At 45.5% G+C, this 20,289-nt stretch overlaps 1 protein-coding gene across 1 annotated transcript in view; it reads left to right on the top strand.

Annotated features, from left to right (window-relative positions):
• Positions 1 to 20,289, top strand: part of LOC135220984 (uncharacterized) — a 106,382-nt gene that overhangs the window by 1,463 nt on the left and 84,630 nt on the right. Inside the window, 3 exon segments of the mRNA XM_064258687.1 lie at positions 9,134 to 10,553; positions 11,644 to 12,477; positions 12,732 to 12,849. Coding sequence (XP_064114757.1) covers positions 9,146 to 10,553; positions 11,644 to 12,477; positions 12,732 to 12,849 — 2,360 coding nt within the window. The 5' untranslated portion in view covers positions 9,134 to 9,145.

The following is a 20,289-nucleotide window of genomic DNA, read 5'->3' as shown; positions in this document are numbered from 1 at the left end:
CGCATTTTTCTTTCGAACTCCAGGTCTCTCTCTCTCTCTCTCTCTCTCTCTCTCTCTCTCTCTCTCTCTCTCTCTCTCTCTCTCTCTCTACTGAGATGAGAGATTTTTAAGTACACTATGTATAATATGTTTATTATTATTTTCATATGATAATAGTAATTTGTTCTGACCCGGAATACAAACCTTTCGGTCCTTTTACAATTGGAAGGTTACTAGCGGCAGCTGGATAGGTCGTAAGCTTTCGAACAAGGGGTTCGGTAGTTAACTGCTTGTCCGACAGGCGCGCGCCGCGCGACTGGGAGGTAAACAATCACTTTTGCTTTCGGCCTCACAGCGAGTGGATGTGTGTTCTTCGCTCTCTGCCCGCTTTATCATCGTTCGCTTTTGTGTATGGTTGTGTTTTCTGGTTCTGTTTTGAAAGTGAAACTGTAAGTACAATCATTTCCCTTTTCATTATCTTTATTATTGAAAGTGAAATCAATCAAGATGGATTCTCCGCGCCCTCCAATTATCCGGCAACTGTGCCCAGGAACTGAGGGGCGAAAATGCAGCAAATTCCGCAGTTTTCCGGAGATTGATCCCATGTTTTGTGTGCTTTGTGTCGAGGGCGCGAATGCTCTCGCGCCGAGCCCTGTAATGTATGTGTATCGTGGTCGGAGGTGCAGTGGGGCTTGTACGAGGGCAGGAAGAAGCGAAGGCCTGCAAAGGAGTTGTCGGAGAGCTCTCCCGCGACTCCTTTGGTAACGGACACTTCGTCGTCTTTCCTGCCCCTTGCTCAGCTCCCACATATGGCACCTTCCCCTTCGGGGGGTGGTTTCCAGGTCCTTCTCCTCACCCGATCTGTCGAGTGTGGAGGAGGGCGCTCGGTACCCCGACGTGGAGTTGTATTCGGGGTCCTCTATCCGTTCGTCTACTCCCCGCGAGCGGGTAGAGACCCCCCTTAATCACCCGACCTTTGCTTCCCCAGGTGCTTCTGCTGCGAAGGACGACCTTGGCCAGGTGGGGGCATCCTTGGGCTTGTAAGGCGTGCCCAGTGTCCAGGGGCTCCTGTATCATCTTGCTGGCTCTGCCGCGGTCACGCATGCCACGGTGACCACCACCACCACTACGTTGACCACCCCAGGTTATGCCGCTCCCCCCATCTGGTGTATTCCCCACATGCAGTGTCTGTGACTCCCACCACGTCTGTGCAGGGACCGATCGCCGTGCCACGGGGGAGTATACTGCTGCCACCGCCCGGGTTTGCCGTGCTGCCGAGACCTGACTTTGAGTGCCCGAAGAGCTCGCCCCTGGACCTGCTGCCGATGCCTAGGATGTCGGTGACGCTGGTCCGTCCTCCTGTGTTGGACGTGCCGCCTGCCGTGCCTGCCGTACCCGCCCAGACGCTGATGACTGTTCCTGCCGTGACCACTGAGGCGTTGCCGACCATTCCTGCCGTGACTGTGCCTGCTGTTCCTGTGATGCCTGCTCCTGCCGAGGTTGTTCCTGCTCGTGGCGTTGCTGTACCCGATGTTGGTCTTTCCGGACAGGCGCATCCGGGCCTGTTTCTTCCGGCACAGCAGCCCCCGGCTCCACCCTGGATGGTAGACTTAACGTCGGTCCTGAGGAAGCTGATGAAGAAGAAGAGGAAGGTGTCGTCGTCGTCATCGTCGTCTGCCGCCTCTCCCCCTACGACTTCTAAGGCTTCAAAGCCGAAGAAGAAGAAGGTCGCCTCCTCCCCTCCTAAGAAGTCTCCTTCGGGAGCTTCTCAGGGCCCATCTCGCTCCGGTGAGATGGGGGGTGCTTCCGTTGGTCATCCTGCTCCTTCGGGAGCAGGGCCCGTCTCTTCTTCCGCAAGGAAGAAGACTACAGGGACCAGAGGAGTACTGGCTAAACACCGGTACTTCCTCGCCTGGTGCCAGAAGGCTCTGCCACTGCATCAGGTTCCGTCTTGGCCTCTCGGTTCCGCGAGAGGGTACCAAAGGTACGGTCGCCTGCCAGCGACCGTGCAGCCAAGAACCAGACGCCAGAGCTCGCTTGATGTCAGGTTCACGGCACGGAGCGGAAGACTGGTGACAGCCGCTCAGGCGACTCTCACCAGGCCAGCTCTCGCTCTCACGGCGACCAGCTGGCTACCCGGGCTGACGTGACGGTCTCTGACCGGCCACGTGCCGAGGCTGGGAAGAGGCCCCCCCGGAGGCTGGCACCAGCGGTGTGACGCGCCGTGAGGACAAGCACCGGTCTCACTGTAACAGTGGGCTCTGCAGGTCGCCTGACCGTCGCTCTCACAGGGAGCATGTGGGTACGGCAACCAGCAGCAGTTCCTCTGACACACGAGACCGGGGCCGCTGTGCTCAGTCCAGCCGTTCTCCGCAAGGAGACGTCTTGACCAGGCCTGCAGCTCGATCGCCACCGCGGGTTGGCGATCGCCTGTAGCCCTCCAAGCCCGCTGGTCCTGCCAGCGAGTGAGGGGGGAGCGTCAGGTCTGCCTCTCTCGTACCTTCAACCTCCTCGGGCTACACCGGGAGGAGCGAGGTATTGCGGAGTGATCGTGAGGGGTGCGCCCCTCATGATCCCGTCACGACGCCGTACGTGCCAGGCACGGTCCTTGGACCGACCAGGACATACGCGCAAGTGGCAGGAGGAGACCGAGAGGGGTCTGTCACCGTTCCCCCTCTTGAAGGGGGAGGGTCTCGGGAGGTGCTCCTGTTTGAGGGACTGGATGGTCCTACTCCTCAGGATGCAGTGACTCCCGAGATCCAGAGGAACTTTGCCGAGGTTATTGCGCTGATTCGTCAGCACAACGACCTCGGGAAGGGTCGCCGCTCCCACCTTCCGAGCCCACGTCCCGGCTCAAGTCGTTTTGGGGCCCGAAGAGGGAACCCAAACCGACGGTGGGGTTGCCGCGATCAGAGCTGGCTGACTCTGTCTTGAACCAGGTTGAGTCTCTTGTCTCCGGGCAGGAAGGCTCTCTCAGGTCAAGCAGATCGAGCAAGCTGCTTCCACCTCCTCTACTGCAACTGCGGCGATTCTACGTGCCGTCAGAAGATCCGATGCCGCCCAAACAGGTAAACCCGGAGTTAGCCAGGCTAACGCTGGGTGTGTCTCTGCAGCAGCTCCTGTCTGAGAACCTATGGTTCTTGCAGCAAGAGGCACTGGGCCTGGAATCCACTGCCATGGCAGCTTTCCAGGCCGTCTCCTGGATAGACCTGTGGTCCCTCACAGTGTCTAAGGTCGCAGCCAACTCCGGGGAAATTTCTCCCGAAGAAGACTCGGCTTTCAGGAGGCTTTGTCAGTCTGGAGGAAGAGCCATCTCCTTCCTTGCCCACCAGACGGCAAACCTGTGGGTCAAGCTGGTACTTCGCCGTAGGGACGCAGTCTTACACGGGTATCCAGGGCAGCTGGGCGTGAGGCGGCATTAGGACTTAGCAATGGACCTGTACGGAGTTCTTCCTCTCTCTTCCCTGGAGAGATGGTGGACGCTGCGGTGGACAGACAGCGCACTGACGACAGTGACCGTCTCGTACACCAGGCAGTTTCGAAGGCTTCTGGGCAGCCTCGAACTGCGACCAAGCCAAAGAGCTCGGTTAGCGCTTCCTCGGCCGCTAAGACGATAGCCTCGTCGAAGCCCCGAGGAAAGACTGTCTTCTTCGACCTCTGCCAAGGGGGGCCGTAATTAGCCCTCCTCCCAGCCTTCCTTCTCGCGAGGAGGGTCAGGGAAGAAGTCGAAGAAAGGGGAATGCTTGTCTGTGAGACTGTCGCCGTCGCCATCTCCCTCCCGGAGTTGCTTCCTGGCGGGCACCTACATGAGTTCGTTGCCAGGTCTCTGCCCATTGCAGAGCCAGAGGATCAGTTCTTTTCTACTCCTGTACAGGTGACTGTTCCTCTGGTGTTGATGATCCTCTGAAGGTGGTGGGACCGCTCCCTTCTCTGTGGCTTTCCCTCGGCCGGGGTGTGGGCCATGTGAGGGGTGTGGGGTTTTCCGCTTAGGCCGCCTGATGGGGCTCCCTCCACTCTCCGCTCCACTCTCCCTGTCAGATGGCCTGCTCTGCTCTCCCGGATGGATGGCTGCTCTGCTTCCCCGTTCGGATGGCCCGCTCTGCTCCCCAGGTCTGATGGCCAGCTCTGCTCCACTGGTTGGACGGTCCGCTCTGCGTTCACCCGTGCTCGTTGTTCCCATAACAGTCCCGTGAGCGGGTGCTGCCGCTGCCTTGTTGGCCTTTCCCCCGAATGCACTGCTGGCTAGTAGGACTCCCATGACGGCCTCGTTGGCCTGCAGCTCTGCTTCCAGCGAGGCTCCTGCTTCCGCCAGTAGCCTCCGGAGTGAGATATCTGGCCGCTCCGGAGCACACCCCACCTCTTGTGGTGGGGTCTGCTCGGTCTATGAAGGGTGGTGCGGATGAGTCATTCGTCCAGGGTGGCCTCCAACACCTTGGGATGGGCAAGGCATGTACATTGACAGGAGGGCCCTAGCTCTCTTTCAGAGAAGGAACCGTCTAGCAGACCCTATTTCTCCTCCTGACTCCTAGAGACCCTCCTCGGCAGAGTTCATAACGCGGGGCTCGAAGGAGGACAAACCCTCCCGGGGGGGGCCCTTCCCCCAACGAGGAGTGAGGCTCAGGCCCTTGCCCAAGTGAGCCAGGTAACATTGGGGTCCAGGAATGCCCTGCGGCCCTCCTCGTCCCGGTCTTTTTGGGGGAGAGACTCTTGGCGGGTTCGGTCACCTTCTCAAGAGTAGGTGGCCATGCATGGAGACCATGGCATGGGCCACCGTCCAGGCAGCAGCCTGGCTTGACCTATGTGCTGGGACAGTGGCCAGATTCACCACCAGCCAACTTGATGGATGGGACCGAGTTGGCCATACTCAAGGAACTGGTCCTGTTTGGTTCTTTGACTTCTCAGGCTGTCACCCAATGGTCTGGCTGGGTCTTCTGCAGGAGGTCATCGGGCTAGCCAGTTGGCCTAGATGACTTTCGGACAGGGAAGCTAGCCTCCCGAGGTACACTCAGATTACGGTGGAGTTCCTCTGGCCAGAGGACCTTGTGGAGGAGGCCTGGGAGCACTGACAATAGGCCAGCCAGGACTCCTTTGTCTACAGGCCTCCTCCTTCAGTCACCCAGCACAGCTTAGGGCACCGGATGCTCCCCGACCTAGACAAAAAACAGCAGAGGTATGGGCCGCAGAGGATGTCCTGTAACTGGGAACCAGCCTCTGGGGATGTTGGGTAGCACAAAAGGACTCAGCCCTCCCCTGGGGCCCCCCTCATCGTATTCCCCCTCCTACAGACCCAGGTCTTCAGCCTCCCGAAGGGGCCATAGCGGCCTCTTCCCAAGGAGGAAGTAGGATGAGAGGCCCCCCTTCATCCGATTCTTCCTCAGGTGGAGGGTTACCTCTCTAATCATTGGGGGTGGGGGGGGGAGGCTCGTGGGGTCGTCCCTGGTCAGTCTGAGTGCTCAGGGGCGGCTACCGGATACCTGCCCCGGACATGTAGCTGCCCCTATCCAGGAACCTGGGAGTCCACACGGCCCTGCCTTGGGACTCCTGCCCCGAGATGCATTGCAGTCAGATGCCCAGTCTTTTCTGTGTCTCCCGTGCAAGTTGCACCGCCCAAGGACAATGTCCTGAAGGCGGTGTGGTCCTGCTTCAATCTTTGGGGACCTCCATCAGTCGAGGGGTTTCAGATGCTTGGTGAGCGTGGCTCATCCCGCCACGGTGCACACGGTCTTGGAGCTGGGTGCTCCCTCTGTGTCAGCCGGGGGCTGTTGGTATGTTGTCCACCTCGTCTGAGCTCCCTTTCACCTCCCCCGAGGGGTTTGGGCTGCCACAGGAAGTAGCAGGAGCCGACGGAGTCTTCGGGATTATGGTTCTGGTCTTGGTTCAACCCCCCTTGTACCCTGTTCAGCTCGCCTTTGAGGGAGGATGATTCTCAGTGCTGGGGGCTGCCCCCCACTCCTTCCGGGATGTCGGATCCCGGCCCGAGCGCTAGGCCCTCTCCTCCCAGATCGAGAGCAATAAGAGGAAGGGCAAGGGGAGGCCCCCTTCTCCCAAGGATTTATTCCTCCTCGGAGTCTTTGGGACTCGAGCAGGCCCCCCGTAGAAGGGGTGTGGAATGAAGCGGAGGCTTTGGGCTGGGAGGGGCCGGGTGCGTACTTCCTCCTCCTCCCTAGGCCTCTACTCCCTCTCTCCTCGTCGTAACCGGGCCCACAGGGGTCGGAGTAGGAGCGGCAGCTGTCGTGATGGGTCTCATCACCACTGGCTCCTCCGCTCCCCGACCGGTCGGTCCCCGTTGAGGGCTCTCAGGTTTGTGGCTCACATGACAGGCCCATGAGCGGGATGCCTCTCTCCACCACCGGTTGTTCCTCCTGAAGTCTTTGTGGATTATACCCCGGTACCAGTGGCCCCTGGTTGGCCTCTCGTGCTTCGCAGGCTCCTTTCCTTGACGTACCTCAAACCTTCTTCTGCCCTGCAGAGAAGGCGAAGCAGTTCGCTCTCTCTGGTCAGGATAGGGGTGTAAGCCGGGGGCAGTGGGAGTCCCAAGATAGACCCGCGGGTTTGGTCCGAGGCTCTTTTCTTAGAGAAGCACCCGTTCCCACCGGTGACCCCTGTTCGCCATCTCAGACCTTCCCCCTCCACCCATGACGGGCCCCGCTTAGGATGGTGAGGATGTGGCGTTCATCCAGGATAAGCTCCAGAGCACCTGGGATGGGAAGGACAGCACGGACGGTGGGTTAACCTTTAGGCAGGTCTTGGCTCTATTAGAGCCGAGATCCTCCTGGCGGAGCCCACCCCCCTCCGGACGCCAAGAGGACCGTAGCTGTGGACTACCTCTTGGGGGGTCCGAAGGAGGCCAAGCCTCCCCTGAGTCTTCCCCAGGTTGGGAACACGCTCCAGGCCCTGGCCATATAGACCAGGTAGTTGCATGCCCCAGGAACTTCTTGAGGTCCCTCGGGTCCCCCAATCTCCTCTCAGAGGAGATTGGACGGGGTTTGGGGTCTGGTGTAGAGGAAGCAGTTTCATGCCTCTGCAGGCCAAGATTCCCCACATAGCGGATTTCCTGGTACACCTGAGACTTGACAGAGATCTCTTGGTAGAAGGCCTGAAGGGGGCCAGGGCCGCCCTAGGCCAAGGCTCTCTCTGGAAGGATTGGATTAGGGAATCCCGGGCAACTTTCGATGCTGATCGGGAGCCTTGAACAGTCTTGTCACCCCAGTGCTTTTGGGGGCATCGCAGCAGGGCGTTGTTAGGGGACTGGATCCCCTGAAGAAGCCTCCTTTCATACCCCTCAAGGACTCCTAGGCAGAGAGCGGACGTCAAGGACGGTTTTCCTGCTGGCGCGATCTTACGAGGTCTCCCTCACGAAGGGTGGAAAGATCTCATCTTTTGGTAGGTACCCTCCTTTGTGGCTAAGACTCAGAACCCTTCAATTGTGGACGAAAGGTTCGTGGAGTCCTTGTTCCCAGTCGTAGCGAGATCAGGTGATCCTCAGGACCTGCTCTTGTGTCCAGTTTGGTAGGTGAGGAGGTACCTCAGTAGGACGGCCCGGTTCTGGGCAGCCTTTAAGAACCTGGTTGTGGCAACTGGCCTGGAGAAGAAGGTGGTCTTGGGGGAACTCCTTCTTCTGGTTAAGGGAAACAATCAGGAGAGCCTACGAAGTGGGGGGGTATGCCTCCCATGAAGGAAGCCAGGCCTCACGGCATCAGGGCCTTGGAGCATCCATACCCTTCTCGAAGTCCCTAGTGGTCAGCCAGGTCCTAAGGGCCGAAGGGTGGAACAGGCAATCCACTTTTGCGGCTCACTGCCTGGGAGTCAGCACCCGTAAATCATTTGATTCGTTCGTAATTAGGTCGGTGGTGGTTGACCCTTCTCGAAGTCCTTAGTGGTCAACCAGGTCCTAAGGGCCGGAGGGTGGAACAGGCAATCCGCTTTTGCGGCTCACTGCCTGGGAGTCGGCACCCGTAAATCACTCGATTCGTTCGTAATTGGGTTGGTGGTGGTTGGCCAACAGCAGATCTAGACCTCCACCGAGCAAAGGACTCCAGGGGTATGACGGGTAGTATGAAGGTGTTTCCCCCTTTTCTCACCCCTCCACCCTCCTTCCTTATCCTCTCCCTGGTCCTTTGGGAAGTTTTCATAGGGCCCAACGAGCCTTCAGGTAAGAGGCGTTTTAGAAGTGCAACCATTGCCTTATTGTTGTCACCTTTCCGGGTTACCCTTCCATTCCAGGCATCCCCCTTGATGGACCCCTTCCCAGCCCCCTGCTTCTCTTTGGGTAGGGCTGGGGCCCTAACAGGTACGCCCCTAGACCAACCTCTGGGTCTGTACCCCCCTAAGCTACTCCCTCCTCCTAAAGAATAAGTCTTCTATTAAAGTAGTTCGAGGTAAGTATACGGCGTCGGAACAAATCACAAATTCGTGGTAATTTGTATTTTCCCTAGCTATACTTACCTCGAACTACATAGGTTTCAGGCCCTCCCTACTGTCCCCTTGTACCTTAGGGGAGGAACCTTATGGAGTGGAAAGCACTGAGGTGGTAGGTCGTGGGTCGCATGACCGTTGACCCTCGGGGCATGTACCTGGCTAGTTGCAGAAGGAACAACTGGATTTTTCTGGTCAGTACCGGATTGACATCCAGGAACCTTCTATTAAAGTAGTTGAGGTAAGTATAGCCAGGAAAATAAAAATTACCAAGAATTTTTAATGCTTTTTTAGTATTTACTAAAATATAACACTCCCTAAATTCTCAAATACTCATTATATGGCAAATAAGAAAAGATCTGAAAAATATTGCCTGATTATCTGACAACCAAGAAGAGATAATGAAGATAAAGCCAGTGTGAACAGTTAGTGGCACTCTTAACTATTACAGTGATGTGCAATAGCTGATTAGTTCTGAGAATTGAAATGTCTAAATGACTGAAATGTACTGAACATGAAATTAATATTCCCTATAGTAATATGAAACATATGCTTAGTAGAAGAATTATTCAAGTTTTTATAGTTAAATTGTCCTTCACTGATAAGAAACATATGCTTAGTAGAAGAATTATTCAAGTATTTATAGTTGAATTGTCCTTCACTGATAAGGAACATACACTTAGTAGAAGAATTATTCAAGTTTTTATAGCTAAATTGTTTTATGATTTTATGTTCTCAGGAAAGGTGTGGAATGGATGGCAGAAATGTGGGTGGATCCAACTCTGGTGGTTCTGGAAGGCCAAAATTAGTCAGATCCGGAATCTCTTTTCAGAGGGAGAACACACCTGTATTAAAAACTGGATCAGCACCAACTGAGCGGGATGGACAAGCTGGTAAACAGAATGTTGTGGGGAGCCTGCAGAAATCACAAGATTCTGCGCTAACTTTTCTGGGTTCCAAGGCAAGTGCAGTTGACAATATCTGTCAGAATATTGCATCTTCCTCAAGTGTAGTAAGTGCTGAGAGGCCTAAAGTTCTTCCTGCAACCATGTCTGAGGGGCTCTCATCTTTAGTTTCCTATTCATCCTCTTCAACTGAAGCCTCAGGATCTGAAGACAATAGTCAGGATGACCAACTTGGCAATGTCTCTCCTACAAGTAAAAGTAAATCTGGAATTTTAAGTAACATTTCACCTGAGACTTTGGTGAAGAAGATCCAAGATATAGCCAGCAGTCAAGGTTCACAGGAAATAAAGCATGTAGCCTCTACCACAACAAAGGAAGCCAGTGACCAGCCAGTAACATTGTACAACCCTGAAGAAAGTAATCTTTCAAAGGGAGTTATCTCTCATACTCAAGCAGACTTGGTAAAAGAAACTCAAATAACTAATATTTCTGCTACATCAAAGTTTGGCCAGCAAACAGCTATTGCCCCAAGAGCCACCTCATTTCCTCCTGAAGAGAAAAGAAAAATTATTAAATTAGTTAAGACAGATCCTATTGGCAGTTTAATGAAGGGCACAGTAGAGCATTCTAAAGAATCAAAACATGCAAGTCAGGAGTTGCATTCACAGAAAGTAGATGTGATTAAGCAAGAAATTCAGGCAGAAAAAAGTAAGATGTCAATTTTATCTACAGATGAAACAGTTGCGGCAGATCAAGTAAAAATTTCTGACCCTGTTGTTGTGGCTTCAGCAAGTCAGACAAGGACTCAGCGTTTCTTAAGACGTCCAAGCTCAGATGTACACCCGGCTAGCATACAAAACAAAGAGAATACGGAATTAAAAAAGGAAGAGGGACCGAATATTTCTTTCGTCGCTGCTGTGGAAAAAGGGCCTGAAGATCTTCCTGTGCAGTTGAATTCTAATTTTGTCACATCCAGTTCTTTGCAGCAGGATAATCCAGTTCTGCCTGATTTAACCAAAGTGCCATCTTTGCTGGAATCAACTGAAAATTTACAAGAATGTGCGCAATCTTCTGTTATAAAAGAGGCTGACCAAGTGTCCTCAGTAATAGGAATGGAACAAGATACAATGCCATTACCCTTAAAACAAGAATCTCTTGAAAAACAGAATATTCCTTTTGATCCCATTGAGGAACAATTGAAGCTTTTAACTGAAGGCCACCCAATGTCAGATTTGGAGACTCCAGATTTAAAAGGTAAGATTTTTGTGTTATTTGCTGGACTTAAAACTATGCATGTATTTAATGATTTGTAGCTGGTTAGTAGTGTAGTAGTAGTTATATTTGAAAAGCAGGTGAAGTATAACCCTCGGTGTGCTTGGTGTTTAAAGTAACTTCAGCTCTGGCTTTGGTCATTATCACTGTTTATTACTTCCTAGTAAGTTGAAGAAAGTTTGGTTAAAGTACATACATTCATTTATGACTTTTAATTACTTTGAGAATAACAGGAGCATTCCGTATCGATCCCATGGGGAAATGATACCATGGACACTTACCATCTTTGATGATGGCATTTTTACACACTTTTCTTAACATGGCATGGGTTATATTCAGAATTGATCCAAACGCATTTTAAAATGATTATGGAAATTTGAATGAGATGTCTTTGAAAATGAATCTTCATGAAACATTGTTCAGGAGAACTAGTTAAATCACCTTTTTTCCCCTGTAGGGAGGAAACTAATAGAAATTTTTGGGAGTTATTTCGTATTTGTACTTTTCTCATTTGCGGGCATACAGTTTTTGTTTTTTACCAAGGTAAGTTATTGGTTATTGCTTTTTGTATTGGTGGTGGCTGCTGTATGTTTTTTGTTACTAGTCTTTCATATGCTAACGCCTTTTGGTTAGCAATTCTTTTGCAAAAATTCCTACCTGTCCATTGTTTAACAATTTATTGCCTGTTGAGAGCTGCCATTGATAACTTCATGTGACTGACACATTATTAATTACTAAATCATCTAATCACTCAGATTTCATTTTGTAAGTAATTCAAGTATTTAATTAGATCTTTAATGTAGACTTAGTCTCAAGACTTTTCTATTCTTATAATATATGCATCATACTTCAGAAACTATATAGTACTACATATATTGATTTTTAGGGGCCCTACTTCATGCATTGTTAGGGACATTACACAATGTTGTTTATTGTAATTGTATTTACAATTAGTATTGTTTTAATAAATATGTATCATAGATTTTTAAATGGGCCACATTGCTTACTACTGTGCTTACTTGGTTAGTTGAGGTTTAGGTTTGTATGCTTATTACTAATTGTATATTTTCAGGAGATTCTCCCCTGAATATTACAGCAAAGGAGTTAGTGGACAGTTTTGACTTGAAGACAGCATCAGTGGATGTACATTTAAAGGAAATGAATGTCCAGAGAGAATTAGGATCTGCATCTGTATCAGCTACTCAGATACATTCTCAGACTGCTGTTGTGGTTCAGAATGAGGGGAAACTATTTGGAAACCAATTGCCTGAGAAGCAAGACAGTGTTCAAGCTGTGACTGAAGGAGAAGCACAGAATTCTTCCATAACCTTACCTGTTAAGGAATTTAAAATGACTACCCAAGGTACTGGGAATTCAGTAATTTGTCCATCAGATGGGGTAATTCCAACACAGAACATGAGTAATTTGGATATTAAAGGAGCTAGTATTTCCTCTATGTTACAAGAAGAACAGACATTTGAGTCTGATATTATAGGTAACAAACGTATTCACAGCACTCAAGATCAAGTAGAACCACAGGAAAAGAGAATGAAAGTTGGTGAAATGATTGTATCTTCAGTATCAAATCAGAGTCAGGGAACTATAGAGTCAACTGTTATGCTAAAACCTGAAGTAGAAAAGATGGAAGTAGATGTGAACAGTGCCCCAGAGGAGGTTCTGCCTACTTTTGAGAAACTTTCAGAAGATTTAGCAGCTTCAAAGAAAATTGGCATGGAGGAAGATAGTAAAACTAGTGTAGATGATTCCAGCATAGCAAGTTTACCATTTAAAGACAAAGAGGAAAAGGAAGAGGAAATGAGTACTCCTTCATCTAAGAAAAGACGTAAAAAGAAATCATATGAAAGACCAAGAGGAGAAGGGGGCAAATTCCGTAAGGAGAGGCCAGGTTGGTTTTATTATTTTATCAAATACTGTACCACAATGGAAATTGCATTACAGAACTGTTTTAATAAATGGATGGTGTTGAAGCTTTAAAAATGTTGCTTTTGTTAATATGAAATACTACACATAATTTCCATTTAAATTGCTTTTTATTCTGTTCTTTGTAGTTTGAACAATTACAGGCTGTGAACTGCCTTATTTAATATCAAGAGGTATGGGCATAATTGGTCAAGATTTTTTAATCAAGCTTAATTTCAGATCCCTCTTTACTTGATGAAGAAACTCGCATGGAAGGTCTTCATGACGAAGATTCACAGGGATCATCTTCAAAGAGAGAGGTTCGACGCTTCCGCTGTGAAGTTATAGTGCCAGAGAGGTACGAAATTTTCATATTACTTTATCGTATGTGTTGAGGCTGTGTAGTTCCGTGGTCCGAAAGTTCCACCCTAAATAATTCCACCCACAAGAATTCCACTTACAAAAATCCCACCCATCGAAAATTTTATTTAATAAAATTTTCTCATCCCCAGTCTCTCCTTTTCCCTCTTTCTGTTTGAATTAAACAACCATCGCCGTTAAAAACCATCATCATTAAACAACCACCATCTTTACATAATGGTAATTACTTTAGAGAACCATCTTCATTAAACAACCATTTCGTATCTACAGAAGTGTATTTAAAATTTTGTTTACTTAATTTAAATAGTTGTCTTCTTTAAGGTTTTCCTTGGTGAGACCTTCATAAAATAAGTAGAGGCATTTTATCAAGGCTGCAAGGCTTGTATTCACCCGCATTGTAATTGTAATGAGCCTACATTGCTGTATGGTTCAGGTAAGCATACTCATGCCCCTTCACAAGCAGCTATCGAAGGACGAGTTGCTGTGAGTGCAATACGTGATACAATTTGTGGAGGATGTGGATCATCTACCAGAGATATATAATTGCAGGTGTCACTCCTCCACTAGACGAGAATGGAGAATCACGGCTACAAAATGTATACTGCCTTTCCTGTAATATTCAAAATTGGAGACAAACTACTCTAGGGATTCCTGCTCTTCCAACATCTCGCACAGGATATGAAATTCCAGATTCTTATAAATATCTTCCTGATGGATCCCTTTTCTTAGTGTATGATAGTGGTATAGAGGACTCGGACCTTATTCTAATAGTTACAACGGAAGTGGGATTGGATGATCTATCAGCAATAACATATGGTCCTGTGATGAACCATTTAAAGCTTCTCCAAATCTCTGGAGCACTGTTGCCTAATAAACAAGAGGCCACCTACAGAAGACTTTTTTAGCTGTCTTTGAATTATGGCCAAACAGTCAATCAATGCAATGTATCATGGATTTTGAATTATCTTTGCACAATGCCTTCACATCACTGTTTGTAAGTGCTGATATATCAGATATCAGGATGTTTATTTCATTTAGGTCAGTCCTGCTGGCGTAAGATTTGTGAAATAGGTAAGAAGGTTCAGTATAATACTTACTCTTCGTTTGCATTGAAAGTGAAATGCTTTAGTGCTTTGGCATTTTTGCCCATCCACGATGTTGATGGTTATGAACTACTTTCCGATGATGAAGATATATGACTGCAGAATTTATTTCATATTTTGAACAGACTTATATTGGTGTTCAGCGTGGAAGAGGGGAATGGAGACGAAGAATTGAACCTCTTTTCCCAATCGAAATGTGGAATGTACATGAATGTACTCTAAATGCTGTTCCAAGGACGAACAATCATGTGGAATGTTTTAGTAGTGCTCTAAGAGCGTCGCTAACAAGTATCCATCCAAATTTGTGGGCACTCTGCTCTTCACTCCAAAAGTAGGATGCTCTTACCCAGACTGAAATTATTTATTTAAGACGAGGAGACACGACTAAAAATAGAAAAAATACAAGTCTGTAAATGAAAGATTGATACTACATCTTGTAGAAAATTATGAGCCATTGCGCATTATCGAATTTTTTAAGAGGCATAGCATATAACTTGCATGAATAAAATTTTGTTTGTTTCTGCTTATATTATCATCTGATATAGATTGAATTAAGAACTGATATTAACTAATTGAAATGCATTAAAATTTTTAAATATAATTTTGTGTTTTATATTTTCAACTTATTCAAAGATTAGATATGTTTTTTACATTATCTGTGTTTTTATATTTTCAACTGATTCAAAGATAATTTTTGTTTACATTATATGTGTTTATATTTCCCATATTTTCCATTTATAAAATAAATATTTTTTGGGTGGAATTTTACATGGGTGGAATTTTTTGGGAGAAATTTTTGTGGCTGGAATTTACATGGCACCTTGTAGTTCTTATGAAGATGAAATTCATTGTTTTATGGTAGATGTAGTGGCTATTTTATTCATTTGTTTGGTAACACTATGAATACTGTACAAATGGAATGCTAAGAAACAATTAATGACTTTATATTCCTCACAACGTTGCACTGTGGAAGTCTCTCTGAGGATGTTGCACAATTGGAACTTCAAAATATTAAGGGAAGATGCAAAGCATTACTACTCTAATAGAATTCTTGCATTTTAATAATTTACATGCATTTTTATCTATATATTGAAACGTATTCTACTGATGTCATGTCAATTTAATTTTTTTCTTTTAACCCTTAAACACCAAGCCGGTATTTTCAAAAGTGTCTCTCGTATGCTGGCGGCGTTCGCGAGTGAGCGCCGAAGCAGAAAAAAAGTATTATTCAAAAAATCACATCACGCTTAATTTTCAAGATTAAGAGTTCATGTTTTTGCTCTTTTTTTTTGTCATTGCCTGAAGTTTAGTATGCAACCATCAGAAATGAAAAAAAAATATTGTCATATAAATATTGGAATATATGACAGTGTGAAAAAAATTTCATATATAATTGTATACAAATCGCGCTGTTAGCAAAACGGTTAAAGCTGATGAGTTAATTATTTTTTCATTGTATTGTACACTAAATTGCGATGATTTTGGTATATAACAAATTATAAAACAATTAAAGTAACACAGAGAAAATATTATCACAATATGATGCATGAATTCGTAACGCGCAGACGTAAAAAAAAGCCGTTTTAAAAAATTCACTGTAAATCGAAATATAGTGCTAGAGACTTCCCGTTTGTTGCAAAATGAAGGTAATTGATTGAATATTACTAGACTGTAAGTGTTGTAGCTTACAATTGCAGTTTTCGACCATTTCGGTCGAGTTAAAGTTGACCAAAGGACGAATTTTGTCTATTTATCGTTATTTATATAAAAATATTTCAAAACTGATAAAAGCTACAACCATGAGTTGTTTATTGTTGTATTCTACATGAAATTGCACACATTTTCATATGTAGAACTTTATGTAACGGCTAATTTAAAATGGTGCAAACATTACGACAATCGGACGAAAAAAATTATGATTTTTTCGGAGGAGTTACTGCGCGGACGTAAGGAAAAAAAATTTATGATTTTTTCGGAAGAGTTACTGCGCGGACGTAAGGAAAAAAGTTTATTTAATAAATTCAGCATAAGTTGAAATATTGTGCTAGAGACTTCCAATTTGTTGCAAAATAAAGGTAAATTATTGAATATTACAGAATGTAATAGTTTTAGCTTACAATTGCATTTTTTGACAATTTCAGTTTAGTCAAAGTTGACCGAAGGTTGAAATTTTGGCACTTATCGTTATTTATATGAAAATATTTCAAAACTGATGAAAGCTACAACCATAGGTTTTGTTGTTGTTGTATTCTACATGAAATTGCGCACATTTTCACATAAAAAACTTTATGTAACGGCTAATTTAAAATGGTGCAAACATTACGACAATCGGACGAAAAAATTTTGATTTTTTCGGAAGAGTTACTTACTGCACAGACGTAAGGAAATTTTTTTTTTTTTTGTTATAAATTTACCATAAATCAAAATATTATGCTAGAGACTTCCAATTCATTCCAAAATAAAGGTAAATGATTGAATATTACTAGAATGTAAGAGTTTTAGCTTACAATTGCGCTTTTCGACCATTTCGGTCGAGTCAAAGTTGACTGAAGGTTGAAATTTTGGCACTTATCGTTATTTATATGAAAATGTTTCGAAACTGATAAAAGCTACAACCATGGGTTGTTTTTTTTTGTTGTATTCTACATGAAATTGTGCACATTTCCATATATAAAAATTTATGTAAAGGCTAATTTAAAATGGTGCAAACATTATGACAATCGGACGAAAAATTTATGATTTTTTCAGAAGAGTTACCGCGCGGACGTAAGGAAAAAGTTTTTTTCATAAATTCACCATAAATTGAAAAATTGTGCTAGAGACTTCCAATTTGTTGTAAGATGAAGGTAAATGATTGAATATTACTAGAATATAAGTGTTTTAGCATACAATTGCGTTTTTTGACCATCAAAGTTGACCGAAGGTTGAAATTTTGGCACTTATCGTTATTTATATGAAAATATTTCAAAACTCATAAAAGCTACAACCATGGATTATTTTTTGTTGTATTCATGAAATTGCACACATTTTCATATATAATACGGCTAATATAAAATGGTTCAAAAGTTATGTCAAAGTGACGAAATAATTTCTGAGATGTGTCACTGATGCTTTTTAGTGCGAGAAGAAAGAAATTTGCGCTTGCGCGCCTGGGTAACGATTGTAAACAAAACAGCGCCTTGATCTGTGAGCTCCCAGCATCCCCCAAGGCGCGTGATTCAAAAGTTTTCGCCAAGTAGGCCTATAACTATTTTTCCGCGAATTTAAAAAAAACTTTTCGTCGACGTATCATTCGTCGGTTCGGCACCTGACAGACAATTTTCGTCGACGTTTAATATGTCAAATCGCCATTAAAGTGTTAATAATTGAGACCTCGTCTTTCTATATACCCTTTGTCTTCTTTTACTTTCTAGTGAATGCATATTCTTTGGAAGCTTGAATTTCAAGTCGAAGGCCCCTGTTGGCTTGTTTCATAGAAATAGGTTTTATCTTCTCATAATAAGAATAATATATATACCTAGTAAGCAGACCCTCTCTCAAGCATACTTTATTAAAAGTAATGGCTACTTCAGCAGTGTTACACTTGTAAAGATTCTTGTCTATTTTTTGAATAGCGGCTTTTTCCGTGTTACTTAAACAAACTAGTAGTGCCTGCCTTTAGAGGTCATTATCAAATACAGGGTCAAGATTGGCGTATATATTTCAGTTTTACAGATAAACTATGGTATCATAGTCATCAAGGTCATTAACAATTTTCTCTCTCCTCTCTCTCTCTCTCTCTCTCTCTCTCTCTCTCTCTCTCTCCTCTCTCTCTCTCTCTCTCTCTCTCTCTCTCTCTCTTGAAGCGAGCTTTTGTCTGGAGCTGCCAGACATCCTCTAGGCTGAGAAGCTGAGGTGGACTGCTTTTGGTGTGGTGTCCGTCCTCCTTATATTTGGGGTCATCAGCAGGGGGTCTGTCCCATGCTGATCTATTGGCGGGTGGCAGTAACCAGCAAGTCTTCTTTTTCATTTGTGGCTTGAGCCCTTTTTCAAGCTACTTTCGCCAAGTCAGTGGTTGCGAAGCTACAGGCTCTTTAGCCGTTTGGACTTCCTGAGCTGTGCAGTAATGTTGTTAGACATTGTGTTACACTGTGAGACGTCACTACTAATTGGATTTTTGTTGGCTGCAGGAGTATCTCTCGTTCGGGGGCGTTTTCTTCTGTAGAGTTGTCGTGATTTGTGTCATTGGTGCCAGGTCTTCTCATACTCGTGGGGAGGAGAAATTCTTCCTGCTGGTTTTATTTGCTGGATGAGAAGCGCCTCCAGCAGGCATAACCGATGGGCATCAGGGGCCTTCCCGCATCAAGCATGAAGTGGCCATCTCCCAGGATGTAATCATCCTGAACACGAAGATCATCGGGAAGGCCCCTGATGCCCGTTGGTTACGCCTGCTGGAGGCACTTCTCATCCAGCAAATAAAACCAGCACTAAATACGATGCAGGAAGAATTTCTCCTCCCCACGAGTATGAGAGGATCTGCCATCAACAATGACACCACCGATCACGACAACTCTATGGAAGACAACGCCCCTGCACAAGATTCTCCTCGCAGCCAACGAAAATCGAATTGGCTATGACATCCCGCAGCGTAACGCAACGTCAAACAATGTTACCGCACAGCTTAGGAGGTCCAAACGGCTGCAGAGCCTGCAGCTTCGCAACCATCAATTGGTGAAAAAGGAGACTTACTGCCACCAGCCAATAGGAGATCAGCATGGGACAGACCCCCTGCTGACGACCCCAAATATAAGGAGGACAGACACCAAACAAAAAGCAGTCCACCTCAATTTCTCAGCCTGGAGGATGTCTGGCAGCAGCTCCAGACAAAAGCTCACACACACACACACACACACAGAGAGAGAGAGAGAGAGAGAGAGAGAGAGAGAGAGAGAGAGAGAGAGAATCATTAATGACTTTGATGACTATTTATCATAGTTTAATTATCTTTAAAATTGAAATGTATGCACCGATCTTGACCCTGTATTTGATATGACCTCAATAGGCGCTCTACAGTGTCACGCTGCTGAAGTAGCCATTAATTTAATAAAATAATATATACAGTAATAATAATATGTATAGGCAGTCCCAGGGTTATGGTGATCTCAGTTTTTGGTGTTCTGACTTTACAGTGCTTGGCTCATGGCGCAGTTAACCTGATTTTATAGTGTCATACCTGCCTGGTTTACAGTGCCATGAGTGACATTTATTCCCATTATTATTATGATGTTCTAGTTTATGGCATTTTTTGGGTTATGACACCCCATCAGGAATGTAACCTCCACCATAAACGAGGACTTCCTGTAGTAATGAAAATAATACTAGAAGGTATAAATAACAAAGACTACTGTATTTTCCTTAAGTAATAACCAAAAAGATCTAGTAGATGGAATCTGAGACCAAAGAGGTTCATAAAGCCATTGTGGAAATTTCTTCACAAAACTGTATAACATTGCCTCATTTAGAGCAGACTCCCAACTGAGGTTGTAATAATACCACTACTGGGTAGTTGGAAGCTAGTACATAAGGTGATCAACACATATGATTTATTTGCTTTTTAATAACGTGTCCACAGGTGGATTAGTAAGGATCTTTGAGGTTCCTCTGTCAATGTAACTCCATGTATTTTATTATTCAATTACACACATCGTATTTCCTGTCATCGAAGAAGGTACTTTTCCCATGAAATAAGTCTCAGAAAGTTACCATGCATTTTAGAGGTCAAATGTTATTGTTTTCACTGGCCTATCCTAACCCCAGAGGCATACTCAGAACATGTGTGAATGACCTCTAGATGAAGTGTATAAATTGTTCATGATTAGAATAAATATAAAAAACAAAAAGATATTTGGAATAATGAAGTTCCCCTCACTTAGAAAAGGACTTTTGTACTATATTCTCAATAGTACTACTGAATTGTATTTTTTCCGAGACTGAACTACCATATATTTCTGCATATAAGATGACCTTTAGATAAGATGAGGTAAAAAATCATGACAAATTTTCATGAATTTATCTCATATCTCTAGTATACGACGACTTCTAAATTACAAAACCAAATTTTTTTTTAAATAAAAGTGATTATTTGCAAAAATTAAACTTTGCAACTATATTTATAATAATGATGACTTAAAGAAAGGTTGTTTTCAAACATCTAACTCACCTGGTAGTTACATATATAGCTTACGTCCGCGACGTCATGGCAGAATTTCAAAACTCGCGGCAGTCGCCGATTGGGTAGTCAGGTGCACCACCTGTGCGCCCTCTACCCAGGTACG

The sequence above is a fragment of the Macrobrachium nipponense genome, chromosome 2, assembly GCF_015104395.2.
Source record: "Macrobrachium nipponense isolate FS-2020 chromosome 2, ASM1510439v2, whole genome shotgun sequence".
NCBI classification, from domain to species: domain Eukaryota; kingdom Metazoa; phylum Arthropoda; class Malacostraca; order Decapoda; family Palaemonidae; genus Macrobrachium; species Macrobrachium nipponense.
Note: the sequence above shows the minus strand (reverse complement) of the source record. Positions and strands in the feature narration are given on the sequence as shown.